General features: G+C 45.2%; 1 protein-coding gene across 5 annotated transcripts in view; it reads left to right on the top strand.

Annotated features, from left to right (window-relative positions):
• The window catches only part of GUF1 (GTP binding elongation factor GUF1), a 90,393-nt gene extending 77,387 nt beyond the window's left edge, over positions 1-13,006 (top strand). For 3 of the 5 annotated variants that reach the window (XM_073583446.1, XM_073583445.1, XM_073583449.1), the window contains 2 exons: positions 1,149-1,185; positions 12,395-13,006. In XM_073583446.1, the coding sequence (XP_073439547.1) occupies positions 1,149-1,185; positions 12,395-12,532 (175 nt within the window). In that variant the 3' untranslated portion in view covers positions 12,533-13,006. Of the gene's footprint in view, positions 1-552; positions 964-1,148; positions 1,186-12,394 lie in introns of those variants that run through there. The other 2 variants (XM_073583448.1, XM_073583447.1) reach the window with 2 other exon arrangements.
• The last annotated feature ends 541 nt before the right edge of the window (positions 13,007-13,547 follow it).

Here is a 13,547-nt window from a genome sequence, read left to right as displayed (position 1 = left end):
CTCACATCTGCGATTATTTTCTCATGCCGAGGCGGCAGGCGAAAGCAATTGCAGCATGCTGTGGGTGAATATAAGTCTGGGTGCGTGTGAAACATTGCACTGCACTTGGATATCGCCCGAGTGCAGTGCGATTCCAGCCGACTACAAGCAGCAGAGGAGATGGAGAAATTAATTTATCCGTCTCCTCCGCACCTGTGTTCCGATTCTCTGATGCGGGAGGCTTGGAGCCTAGTGCACTGACCGAGTGTAATTAGCATATCGCATCGGTTGTGATGCACTAATGTGACTTAGGACTCAGAAGAATATTCTATTAGCCCAGTGTCTGCATCGTCATGAAGTCTCGGCTGTTCCAAAACTCAATTGTTATGTGCAGTAAAACATTTTTACATCGCTGCTAATAATATGCAGATTAGCCAGGACTAGCCCGGAGGGGCATCTGTTCACCAGGACTAGTCCGGCCTCAGGTGCTATAATCCCACTCACTCCATGTCATTGATATCTTCTTCAATGTCCCTGTCATAATTTCAATGTAGGACTTTTCTCGCTTCCCAGAATCTCCTGCACGGACGCTGTGACGGGGACAATAAATGAACATTTGATTCTAGTCACCTGACCGCTGCAGCTAATCACAGGCTTTAGCAATCCTGGGACTTCTGAACGGAGCAACCATCACTTCCACAGCGGCACAGACCTCGGCGTAACCTGCGCTTGATCTCTATGGGACTGCTGATTAGGCGACCATGCCTCCTTTCTATATTTTAGTTTAAGAGCATCAGTGCATTAAAAAAAATTCTCAAATTTGCAGATTGTTTTTTTTTTCCTCAGTTTGCATGAGGATTTATAAACCCAAATTCCATACTGAACTTTATTGCAGAATTTGACAGTGAATCCTCAATAAACCTGCCACATGTAAACATATTGTAGTGTGACAGTAGTGAGAGCATTAAAAGGCGCTGGAGCGAGTGACTGTGCTTTCTGTGTTTATCACCTGTAAGATCATTCAGTAAAGAATACAATATTAAGTCTTTACACTAGACGGCAACTTGGGGGCTTATATTTTCCAGGTCATAACCCAATTCATTGAGTTACTCTGCACCAGCGTGCTTTCCATCTGTGCGTGCCATTATATTATGCCTCCTCTTTTTCAGAATTAAAGCCTACAGAAAGAATGTCCTGGCAAAATGTGTATGTATCGCATATTACTCCTATTATGTATACAGTGACATTACTGCTTTGATACATATTTTATTTATTTATTCTTTTAACACCCATTTGGAGATTAGCAATGTACAGCTTGGTCGGAAGAACAAGTAATGTCTCTAAGGTTATGAAATATTAAAGCCTTGTGTGGCAGTGTCATAGAATACATTAACTTTTCAAACACTTCTCTATTTAAATAAACTTTTAGATTTCTCCTTCCCCCATGACGGCACCACGGAGAGAGGGGATCTGCCCCACGGGGACAGGAAACCTACCGATAAAAAGGCTGTACCTCTCTCCCGCATCAGTTGGTTTCCTGTCCCCCACAAGGGAACCTACAGACTTATCGGATGCTGGGGCCGACCAGTCTGGAGAATGGCAGCGGGAGCCCCCTGCCCCAGCTGGGGCAGTTACCCGAGGCGCCACCGCTGGGGTCAGCGGGCCTCCAGGGTGTGCGGGGGGGAGAGGCGGCAGCAGGAAGATCCGCCCTCCCTCAGGATGAAAAGGCGTCCTCCATGGCGGCTGGAAGTGGCCCTGGGCCGGAGCAGTTACCGGGGTGGGAGAGCGCCAGCGGGCACAGGTATCCCTCGCGCGCCGGCAGCCGGGGGAGACGCTGCAGCCCGCGCAGTGCACCACTGGGAGCCGGAGGTGGTGCGTACGCGCGGGGGGAGCGGCGACGTCGTCACACAGAGGCCGGGAGAGATGCCGCCGCCTGTGTAATGCACCACTGGGAGCCGGCGGTGGTGCGCACGCGCGGGATGGAGCGGCGACACGCCGGAGGGCAGGAAGAGATGCTGCCGCCCGCGCAAAGCACCATGGGGAGCGTCGGTGGTGCGCATGCGCGGGGCGGAGACTGCTGGCCGGGGGCGCGTGGCTTGTCGCCTGGAGCCATGAGCACCGAGCCAGAAGAGCAGCAGCTGCTGGAAGTGTCCTCAGACACAGGACACCAGCAGCAGCCATAAAAATCCAGGTGCTCATACAGAGGGAATGGAAAACGCCAGAGAAGAAGGGCCTCCTAGCGCCGAAAAGGAAATACCCCTTTGAGGAGCCAAACTGCTCGTTTTGGGACAAGGCACCGAAAGTGGACGTAGCCATAGCGAAGGCCTCGAAAAAATTCTCTCTGCCGTTCGAGGACATGGGGACGCTGAAAGTCCCTATGGATAAGAAAGCGGATACATTCCTAAAAGGAGCCTTGGAGGCAGCTGGAGGTGGGCTAAAACCCACAATAGCTGCTACTTGCACAGCCAGAGCCCTGATGGTGTAGCTGGACTAGCTGGATGACCAACTAAGGAACAGAACGCCAAGAGGAGCAATCCTGGACTCTGTCCCGTTAATGAGAGGAGCAGCGGCATTTCTAGCGGACGCATCCGTGGATTCAATCAGGTTGACAGCCAGAGCAGCCTCATTCTCGAACGCAGCACGAAGGGCTCTATGGCTCAAGTGCTGGACTGGAGATCTGCAAACAAAAACAAAGTTTTGCTGTATCCCCTGTGAAAGGGAATTCCTTTTCGGGCCTACACTGGACGATATACTCGAGAAAGCGGGGGATAAAAAGAAGTCTTTCCCTAACCCATCCAATTTCCCCTTCAAACGCTTTCGGAGCAGGAAATTTATCCAGAGGAAGCCGCCTAAAAACTACCAGGACAATTGGGAAGATAGAAGAGGCAAAGGGAAGGGGTTCATGTTCGGGAAACCGGCAGAAAAGAAGCAACCCCAATGAAGGTGTCTCCCAGGTAGGGGGAAGATTGAGCCTCTTCTTCCCGGCCTGGGAAATATCAGACAGTTCCTGGATCCTAAGCATCGTAGAAACAGGTCTCAAATTAAAATTCCACACCTCTTTCGTAGTGACCCCACAGACGCAGTCGATAGAAGAGCAAGTTGCAGTACAACAGGAGATTCAGACCCTGGTGGAGAAAGCGGTGTTACAGGAAGTTCCCCACCAAGAAAAAGGAGAAGGCTTCTAATCCCCTATCTTCTTGCGGAAGAAACCAGATGGGATGTTCAGGACGATAGTAAACCTAAAAAGGTTAAACAAATGCCTAGTGATTCCTCCATTCAAGATGGAGACAATAAAATCCGCGGTAAAGATATTGTTTCCAGCTTGTTACATGGCAGTGCTCGACTTAAAAGACGCGTACTATCACGTCCCCATACGCACGGACTACCGCCGGCTTCTCAGAATAGCAGTCACAATAGGGGGAGAAATAAAACATTACCAATTCAAAGCCCTCCCATTCGAGCTGGCCATCACCCCAAGAGTATTCACGAAAATCATATCGGAGTTTATGGCACATTTGAGAGAACAGGACGCCCTAATAGTCTTCCCCTTGAGAAAGCGGCTCTTTGTGGCCGCGAAACGCGCGTCGGGGAGCTTCACAACCTCCACCTGGTGCCCGTCGCCTCTTCCTGGTAAGCCAGACAATCGTTTTTTATTCCATACTGAGCTCTTTATTCACTTGGTAATACTTAAGCTCTGTGTGGTCAGCGTTACTTTTGCTGCTATTTCTTCTGACTTAACATCTATTGTTCTGGCTAACTTTGATTTAGATAACTATATGACATGTCTCTAATTTGTTCAGGAGGCAACTGGGCACTCAGGGATAGTCTCCTTCTCTGCATTTTCACTGGTACTTGTGCATTGATATTCAGATATATGTTATTAGTAACTATTTAAAAATATTGACTTTTATTTTTCAAGACACCATTGGCTCTTTCTTTCTCCTTTGGTATTGATTGCTTTTGAGCTGGTGCTTTTCTTTCTTTTTTGGACTTGTGATGAGATCTAGCTGTCCAAATTATGCATTGGGAACTTTGTGTTTTAATAAGAACAGACCCAGCCTATCTGCCGAAGGTAGCATCCCGATTCCACCTAACTCAGGAAATCTCCATTCCCTCCTTTTGCCCCAATCCCAAAAACAAGGGAGAAGAGACCTTGCACACATTAGATGTCAGGAGATGCCTAGTGGAATACTTAGTGGCAACTAGGGAGTGTAGGAAGGATAGGGCTCTTTTTGTCTGCTTCCAGGGGCCAAAGAAAGGGAGAAAGGCATCAAAGAGCACGCTGGCGAGGTGGATAAGGGACGCCATCACGTTGTCGTACTCGTCAGAAGGCGCGGACATCCCAGGCAGAATAACGGCCCATTCCACAAGAGCGGTGTCAACTTCCTGGGCAGAGAGAGCGGGTGTCTCCATTGAGCAGATATGTAGAGCTGCTACTTGGTCCTCTCCTTCAAATTTCTTTAACCACTATCGGCTGGACTTAGCCACCTCCTCAGATCTAACCGTTGGTAGAAGGGTGCTGGAGGCAGTGGTCCCCCCCATGATAGATAGTCTCTGCAATTCTCTCTGTGGTGCCGTCATGAGGGAAGGAGAAAATCGTAGTTACTTACCGATAATGGTATTTCTCCGATCCCATGATGGCACCCGTATATTCCCTCCCTACACTCGTGGGGTGCGCACTTATTGTAAATACAGTCTAGTCAAAAAGTCACATGGTGTCTCCTCTACGCAGTTTAATAATTATAGAAATTCCTTTTTTTTTTTTAAAGTGTTGTGTTAGTATTAGGCTGAAGTTCCATTAATGCTCTGTAAAACAACTGATGCGGGAGAGAGGTACCGCCTTTTTATCGGTAGGTTTCCTGTCCCCGTGGCCGTGGGGCAGATCCCCCTCTCTCCGTGGTGCCGTCATGGGATCGGAGAAATACCGTTATCGGTAAGTAACTACAATTTTCACACCTTTTTTGTTCTTGTTAAGTATTAGTCAATAGAAATAAAAAGTAAAGCGCATGTATTGTTTATAAATCCATCTTTACATTTTTGAATGGATCGAAAGGAAAACTCTGAAATTAGCTATTTTTTTTCTGGCATGTGCTAATTGGCTACTTTAGAAAAGGCAGCACACGGATACCGCACCAGTGATGGGGTGCCAGACCAATATAAATGTAATGCTGGCTCTGTCTATTTGACCTTATATTACCTGAATCGGCCATCGTTCCTAGTTTCTTCATGGATGGCGCCTTTCTGTGTTGCTCTCCTCGAGGTCTCTTCGATTTATAGATTGTAAATTCCATCGCCAAGTTTAAATAAAAAATAAAAATGGCCTAAGAAAACTGCTAATTAGAAAGTTGGCGGAATTAATGTCCGATTAATACAGGTGCTTCTCCCAAAATTAGAATATCATCCAAAAGTTAATTTGTTTCAGTTCTTCGATACAAAAAGTGAAACTCGCATATTATATAGAGTAATTACACACAGAGTATGTATTTCACGTGTTTATTTCTGTTAATGTTGATGATTGACTTACAGCCAATGAAAACCCAAAAGTCATTATCTCAGGAAATTAGAATACTTTATAATGCCAGCGTAAAAAAATGATTCTAAAGTCTGAAATGTTGGCCTGCTGAAATGTATGTTCAGTAAATGTGTAGTGACCAGAAAAACCATTACTACTCGTATATTAATTGTCATATGGTAAGTGTGTTCTCTATCCTTTACATAATTGCATTTGTAACACCGGTTTTCCGTCTTGCCTTGGGAGGAGGTAAATTATTTATTATGGTGCCCTCTCCTGCCTTGTTTTGGTATTACAACTTGTAGTACTATGCTGCCCTCTTCTGCCTTAGTTTGGTATTGCAACTTGTTTATCTGATTTGAAAATAAGTGGCAGTTGGAGGTGTGAGGGAGACTGAAAAGGTCATGTGACGTGCGGTTTTGGTAGTGAGAGGAGGTAGGAAATTGAGGCTCCTCGTCTAGGACAAGCGGGTAGTACAAATAGCACCCTTTTCGGGGTGCCCCACACTTACAGCAACAGAGTGCTGGGACAAGAGAAGGAGCTGCACAACTGCGCAGCAGATTTTTCCGGATACTCCGATCCAATAAAGGTCAGCTAATCCTCCCCCTTCACGCAATACAGTTAGTCAAATGAAAAGTTACTGCCATCCTCCCAAGGCCGGGACCAAGAAAAGGTTAAGGAAAATTGTATCTGCTATCCAAGACTGTTATATTGAAAAACATAAGAATTGTTACAAGTATTCAGTAAAGTTCATCTTTCAAGTTTGCAAGGGACCCCTGGTGTATGCTTCTTTCGTCCGCGGCCTTTACCTTGCCGGCATCAACATAACTCTCAGACTCATATATCAGTCACCTTCCCCCTTTATTAATTGCCACCTAACCTAGGGATTGTTAGAGCCATCGGAGTCACTGTGACTGAACCACCCTCCAAGGTACTAGGCCCTGCATCCCACAAGGCGGTGCGACAAATGCACTCAATACTTGGTCGGGGCTCCTTTTGCATCAATTACTGCATCAGTGCGGCGTGGCATGGAGGCGATCAGCCTGTGGCACTGCTGAGGTGTTATGGAAGCCCAGGTTGCTTGTTGGATCTGGTGTCTCATCTTCCTCTTGACAATACCCCACAGATTCTCTATGGGGTTAAGGTCAGGTGAGTTTGCTGGCCAATTAAGCACAGTGATACTGTTTTTAAACCAGGTATTGGTACTTTTGGCAGTGTGGACAGGAGCCAAGTCCTGCTGGAGAATGAAATTTCCATCTCCAAAAAGCTTGTTCGCAGACAGAAGCATGAAGTGCTCTAAAATTTCCTGGTAGACAGCTGCGCTGACTTTGGTCTTGATAAAACACAGTGGACCTACACCAGCAGATGACATGGCTCCCCAAACCATCATTGATTGTGGAAACTTCACTCTAGACCTCGGGCAGCTTGGATTGTGGCCTCTCCACTCTTCCTCCAGACTCTGGAACCTTGATTTCCAAATGACATGCAAAATTTACTTTCATCTGTAAACAACGCATTGGACCACGGAGTCACAGTCCAGTTCTTTTTCTCCTTGGTCCAGGTAAGACACTTCTGGCGTTGCCTATTGGTCCTGAGTGGCTTGACACAAGGAATGTGACACTTGTAGCCCATGTCCTGTATACATCTGTGTGTGGTGACTCTTGAAGCAATGACTCCAGCACCCAAATTTTTGAATGGCCTTTTCTTAACAATCCTTTCAAGGCTGTGGTTATCCCGGTTGCTTGTGCACCTTTTTCTACCACACTTTTTCCCTTCCCCTCAACTTTCCATTAATATCCTTGGATACAGCACTCTGTGAACAGCCAGCTTCTTTAGCAATGACCTTTTGTGGCTTACCCTCCTTGTGGAGTGTGTCAATGACTGCCTTCTGGACATATGTCAGGTCAGCAGTCTTCCCCATGATTGTGGAGCTTACGGAAACAGACTAAGGGACCTTTTTAACTCTTAGGAAGCCTTTGCAGGTGTTTTTAATTATTCTAATTTACTGAAATGACTTTTGGGTTTTCATTGGCTGTAAGCCATAATCATCAACATTAACAGAAATAAACACTTGAAATAGATCACTCTGTTTGTAATGACTCTATATAATAAATGCGTTTCACTTTTTGTATTCAAGAATGTGAATAAATTAACTTTTTGATGATATTTTAATTTTGTGAGAAGCACCTGTATTTTCATCCGTGAGTAACACATTGATGACCTGTCTCTAGGTCATCAGTGTGAAATCAGGAGCGCCCTATGAATCCGCTGATATTCGCTCCAGCTGCTGCCGAATCTGCGCAATGTCCCAAGCAAAACAGCATGCTATGTATATTGTGTAGCAGGTCCGCTTTTATTTAAGAAATGGCCAATAACCCATGTACAACCCTGTGTCGTTCCACTCCATACATTGCGGGGATACATTCCTTGCCAGAGCAGGTTATCATGTACTCCGAGGTGTGAACCCCCGCCAATCACGTATGGATGAATTACCACAGACCAGTTAGAGATATGTTAGTCCCCGACAATGCCCCCCGCTCCTTTTCAGCTTTTCACTTAAAAGCAATTTCAAGAAGGGACATAGGTAATATTAAGTGTACGTTGTAGTGACTAAAGCCCCCGTTACACACTGCGATATCGCTAGCAATATCGCTGCAAAGTCACCGATTTTGTGACGTTGCAGCGATATTGCTAGCGATATCGCTGCATGTGATACTTACCTCCAGCCGGCTCCCCCGCTGGTTATCGCTGATCGCGCGAGAAGCTGCTGGACCATTCCTCGTCGGTCACTTCCTGCGGCGCTTCCTGCTGGTGTCGACGAGCGGAGCCGGGCGGGAGGACGTGTGGATCGCCTCGTCTGACAGGTAAGTAGCGATGCCCGTCCCCTCCGATGTCGCTGGTGACATCTGCCTGTGTGGCAGCTCACTAGCGACCACCTAGCGATTCACCAGCGATCCTGACTGCGTCATATCGCTAGTCGGGATTGCTGGTGCATAGCTAAGTGTAACGGTACCCTAATTATAGGTTATTTGTGATTCTCACAAAGGCAGCAAGATAAAGATTTCAGGATTTTAGTGAATGCTTTAGTAATTCTTTACGTTGCTGCTGTTGGCAAAGTTCAGGCAAGATGGTTATCGCCATAATTTTGTAAAGACAAAAAAATCTGTTTTATAATTAAATTCTATAGCTGGTGCATTAAAGGGAACCTGACTGTAGACCGCTGGTATCAGGTGCTGGCTGTATAATCTCAGCCAGGTATGTTTGACTATGAAATGCTGCAGTGATTCAGAGAAAAACATACGTTAAAAGCCGCAGGGGACCGAGCTGCGCTGGAGACTAGTCAAAAAGGCTGGTCCCGCCTGATACTAGTGACGCATGGGTCTCTCTATACATGATTGCAGGGAGAAGCTTCCCAATTGTTGTTTTCTAAAATGCCACAGCTTTTGCAAGTCAAAATTTTATGGCTAAATTTATAGTCGGCGCCTGATACTTGTGGCCCGGTTCCCTTTAGGCCTCACCACATGTCCAAACACGTATGTGAAAGAAATGTACTGGTGTCATCAGTGTATTGGATCAGTGTGTTAGCCATGTGTCCATTTTTACCATCCGTAATTTTCACGGATGAATACATTGCAATCTATATATATAAAATTGAATGTATGTATATCACCAACCAATCATGAAGCATCTCTCATTTCACTAGAGCTGGTTAAAAGAAGCTGAGCTTTGATTGGTTGCTATGAGCAACAGTTTTCCTTGCAACCAATCATGAAGCATCTCTCATTTCACCAGAGCTGGTTAAAAGACGCTGAGCTGTGATTGGTTGCTATGAGCAAGTTTTCCCACTTGACAACACCTCAGTAGAAACTGACATGGTGGGAGAAATCTAGCATCCCTGGGAACATAAGCTCCCAGCCATTGTCTGCCCCCCAGAAAGGAGCACAGAGCACATGATAGAAATGAATCCCCCCTCCCGTGCCAATATACCCATCACACATGCTCCATACCAAACCGTCAAAGTGTGAAAAAACGGATCAGTTGCAGATTTGCAAAAAACTGATACACCGGATCAAGTTTTTGGACTGATCTGTTGCAGCAGCCAGTGTATGAAATTTAAAGGAACAGAACTCTGGAAAAGGGGAGAGAGAGACCCCAGGGCCTCTTAAAGGGATCATTGGTATGGAAGTTAGGGCGAATCCACTCTGCGCTTTGGTACTGACCGCAAGGCTCTTAAAGAGATACCTGTTATGGAAGTCAGGGCAATTGCCTTCAAATGCTCTGGTACTGACCCCAGGCTTTCTAAAAGGGAACTCCTGTATGGAAGATAGGGCAAATCCCTCACCGCTCTGTTTCTGACCCCAGAGTTCTATTAAAGGGATCATTGGTATGCAAGTCAGGGCAAATCCACTCAGCACTCTGCTTCTGATCTCAGGCTCTCTTAAAGGGATCCCCGGTATGGAAGTTGGAGCAAATCCACTCAGCGCTCTGGTTCTGACGCCAGGCCTCTGTTAAAGGATCCCTGGTATGGAAGTTAGGACCGTTCCACTCAGCGCTCTGGTTCTGACCCCAGACTGACAGGATGAAGTGGGATATTAGTGGCAGTTGTTCGGTGGATCTGGCTGACGGGATGATGCGGGATATTAGGGGTAGTAGTCCGGAAGCTGTGACAGGATGATGTGGGATATTAGTGGTAATTGTTCGGTGGCTCTGGCTGACAGGATGATGTGGGATATTATAGTGAATGTGGCTATGTGGAGTGGGCGGGGCTTTACACTATATATATATATATATATATATATATATATATATATATATATATATATATATATATATATATATATACACTCACTGGCCACTTTATTAGGTACACCTGTCCAACTGTGTGTTAAGACTTAATTTCTAATCAGCCAATCACATGGCGGCAACTCAGTGCATTTAGGCATGTAGACATGGTCAAGACAATCTCCTGCAGTTCAAACCGAGCATCAGTATGGGGAAGAAAGGTGATTTGAGTGCCTTTGAACGTGGCATGATTGTTGGTGCCAGAAGGGCTGGTCTGAGAATTTCAGAAACTGCTGATCTACTGGGATTTTCACGCACAACCATCTCTAGGGTTTACAGAGAATGGTCCGAAAAAGAAAAAAAATCCAGTGAGCGGCAGTTCTGTGGCCGGAAATGCCATGTTGATGCCAGAGGTCAGAGGAGAATGGGCAGACTGGTTCGAGCTGATAGAAAGGCAACAGTGACTCAAATTGCCACCCGTTACAACCAAGGAAGGCAGAAGAGCATCTCTGAACGCACAGTGCGTCGAACTTTGAGGCAGATGGGCTACAGCAGCAGAAGACCACACTGGGTACCACTCCTCTCAGCTAAGAACAGGAAACTGAGGCTACAATTTGCACAAGCTCATCGAAATTGGACAGTAGAAGATTGGAAAAACGTTGCCTGGTCTGATGAGTCTCGATTTCTGCTGCGACATTCGGATGGTAGGGTCAGAATTTGGCGTAAACAACATGAAAGCATGGATCCATCCTGCCTTGTATCAACGGTTCAGGCTGGTGGTGGTGGTGGTGGTGTCATGGTGTGGGGAATTTTTTCTGGGCACTCTTTGGGCCCCTTGGTACCAATTGAGCATCGTTGCAACGCCACAGCCTACCTGAGTATTGTTGCTGACCATGTCCATCCCTTTATGACCACAATGTACCCAACATCTGATGGCTACTTTCAGCAGGATAATGCGCCATGTCATAAAGCTCGAATCATCTCAGATTGGTTTCTTGAACATGACAATGAGTTTACTGTACTCAAATGGCCTCCTCAGTCACCAGATCTCAATCCAATAGAGCATCTTTGGGATGTGGTGGAACGGGAGATTCGCATCAGGGATGTGCAGCCGACAAATCTGCGCCAACTGTGTGATGCCATCATGTCAATATGGTCCAAAATCTCTGAGGAATGCTTCCAGCACCTTGTTGAATCTCTGCCACGAAGAATTGAGGCAGTTCTGAAGGCAAAAGGGGGTCCAACCCCTTACTAGCATGGTGTACCTAATAAAGTGGCCAGTGAGTGTATATATACAGTGCCTACAAGTAGTATTCAACCCCCTGCAGATTTAGCAGGTTTGATAAGATGCAAATAAGTTAGAGCCTTCAAACTTCACACAAGAGCAGGATTTATTAACAGGTGCAAATAATGATTTTATATATATATATATATATATATATATATATATATATATATATATATATATATATAATCATTATTTGTTATAATTAACTGTAGTTAGTTACTATGCCCAGGCAACGCCGGGTTCTTCAGCTAATATATATATATATATATATATATATATATATATATATATATATATATATATACTGAGTGTGTATGGAGCCATCTTTAGTTCTCTGCTGACATCAAGTGGACTATTTGTGTAACCACATCCTTATTTCCAAGTACAGCTGATTATATCTTCACAAACTGTGACAACACTTTAATGGTCTTCACCTACAGGCATGATGGGAAAATGCGAGAAATGAGGTGCTGCTGCAGTATGAGGCTGTGTATAGACAAGACTGAGGTGCTGCAGGTGGAGGCTGTGTATAAGGCGAGGGGAAAATGAGAGGCGTGATGGGGAAATCGGAGAAGTGAGGTGCTGCTGCAGTACACTGCAAGGGGACAGGGGCTCACAACTAACCACAGTTAGTTACTATGCCCAGGCAACGCCGGGCTCTTCAGCTAGTGTTATATAAGGATATCACACAGACGCCATATGTATAGGATATATTGGGTACATGCCACATGGACATCTGAATGAGGCTTAACAGTATTATTTAGTCTTTTATTTCCACTCTCATGGACTGTGCCTTTACTACATTGATATTTGTATTGCTCGTATTTTGGCAGTATGGTGGTGATATCACAAGGAAGATGAAGCTGCTGAAAAGACAGGCTGAAGGCAAGAAAAAAATGAGGAAAATCGGCAATGTAGATGTGCCCAAAGATGCATTTATTAGTGTTCTAAAAAGACGGTTGGACAAGTGACACCGGAGAACTAACGCTACCTCCTCCACGGGTTCTATGGAGCCAGAAATGCAAGTCTGGTTGGAGCAAAGATTTCCCAACGTGCTGCAATACCTCAGCTTAGGAAACCTAATAAAACCCGGATCGTTAAGGGGTTTTGGGAATGTTGCAAAGCAGAATGAATACCAAGTATAGAAAACCGATAAGCGGACATGTAACCTGAGCCTTATTTGTGGCGGGAGGATTTGTGCCTTCGTCTTCCGTCGTGTAATATATGTAATGAAATGATGCTGTTTGATGCAAGATGACTGTGTTTAACTTTATTCACACTGCTTTTTTTTTTATAATCAGTATTTTTTTTTTTTTTTATAGGTTATTGAAAAGTGTAACTTTTTTGGAATGTGTGGTGGTTGGGTAATGATTGCACAAAGCTATTAAAATATACATTTTTCATACAAAATAAAAGCCCAACTGTATACAGTCATGAGAATTTAAGTACACCGCTGTGCATTCTATTCTTCTTCAGTCCTTTTAGATAATCTTAAATTCAGTAAAAACAACCTCAGATGCACCACACAACTTACACTGTCTCATATTTAGCACAAACTAGGATAAAAGGCAAAAGCAGACCTTGAAAAATTAAGTACACCCTTACTATTTCCTATGAATTAATTGCTTGATGACCTGAGCCGTACAGTTGTCATATCTCACTAAGTAAAGTATGACACTGGCGCAGGAGCTGAGCCTGCTTTGTATGCGGCAGATGGAAAGTGGTGTTACATACAGTAGCCGATAACGGCAGCAACCCCTGCTTTTTCCAATCGCTGCAGTTTAACCATACAAGTGCCTGAAGGGAGAAACAACGAGCCATGCCTACCAATCACTGGTCATAGTACTAATGTATTACAGTATGAAGCATAATCCATGGTAAGAGGCAGTGCAGGTGCAAAATACTGAGGTCACTCACGCCGGCCATCCATGGGATAAGACTTTTATAAGGTGTGTGGAAGTAGTAACTATTGCCTGTCCTTAATTT

Source organism: Dendrobates tinctorius, unplaced genomic scaffold, assembly GCF_039654945.1.
Source record: "Dendrobates tinctorius isolate UK_male_01 unplaced genomic scaffold, ASM3965494v1 ptg000079l, whole genome shotgun sequence".
In the NCBI taxonomy this organism is placed as follows: domain Eukaryota; kingdom Metazoa; phylum Chordata; class Amphibia; order Anura; family Dendrobatidae; genus Dendrobates; species Dendrobates tinctorius.
The sequence above is the reverse complement of the archived record's forward strand: the minus strand, read 5'-3'. Positions and strand labels throughout refer to the sequence as shown.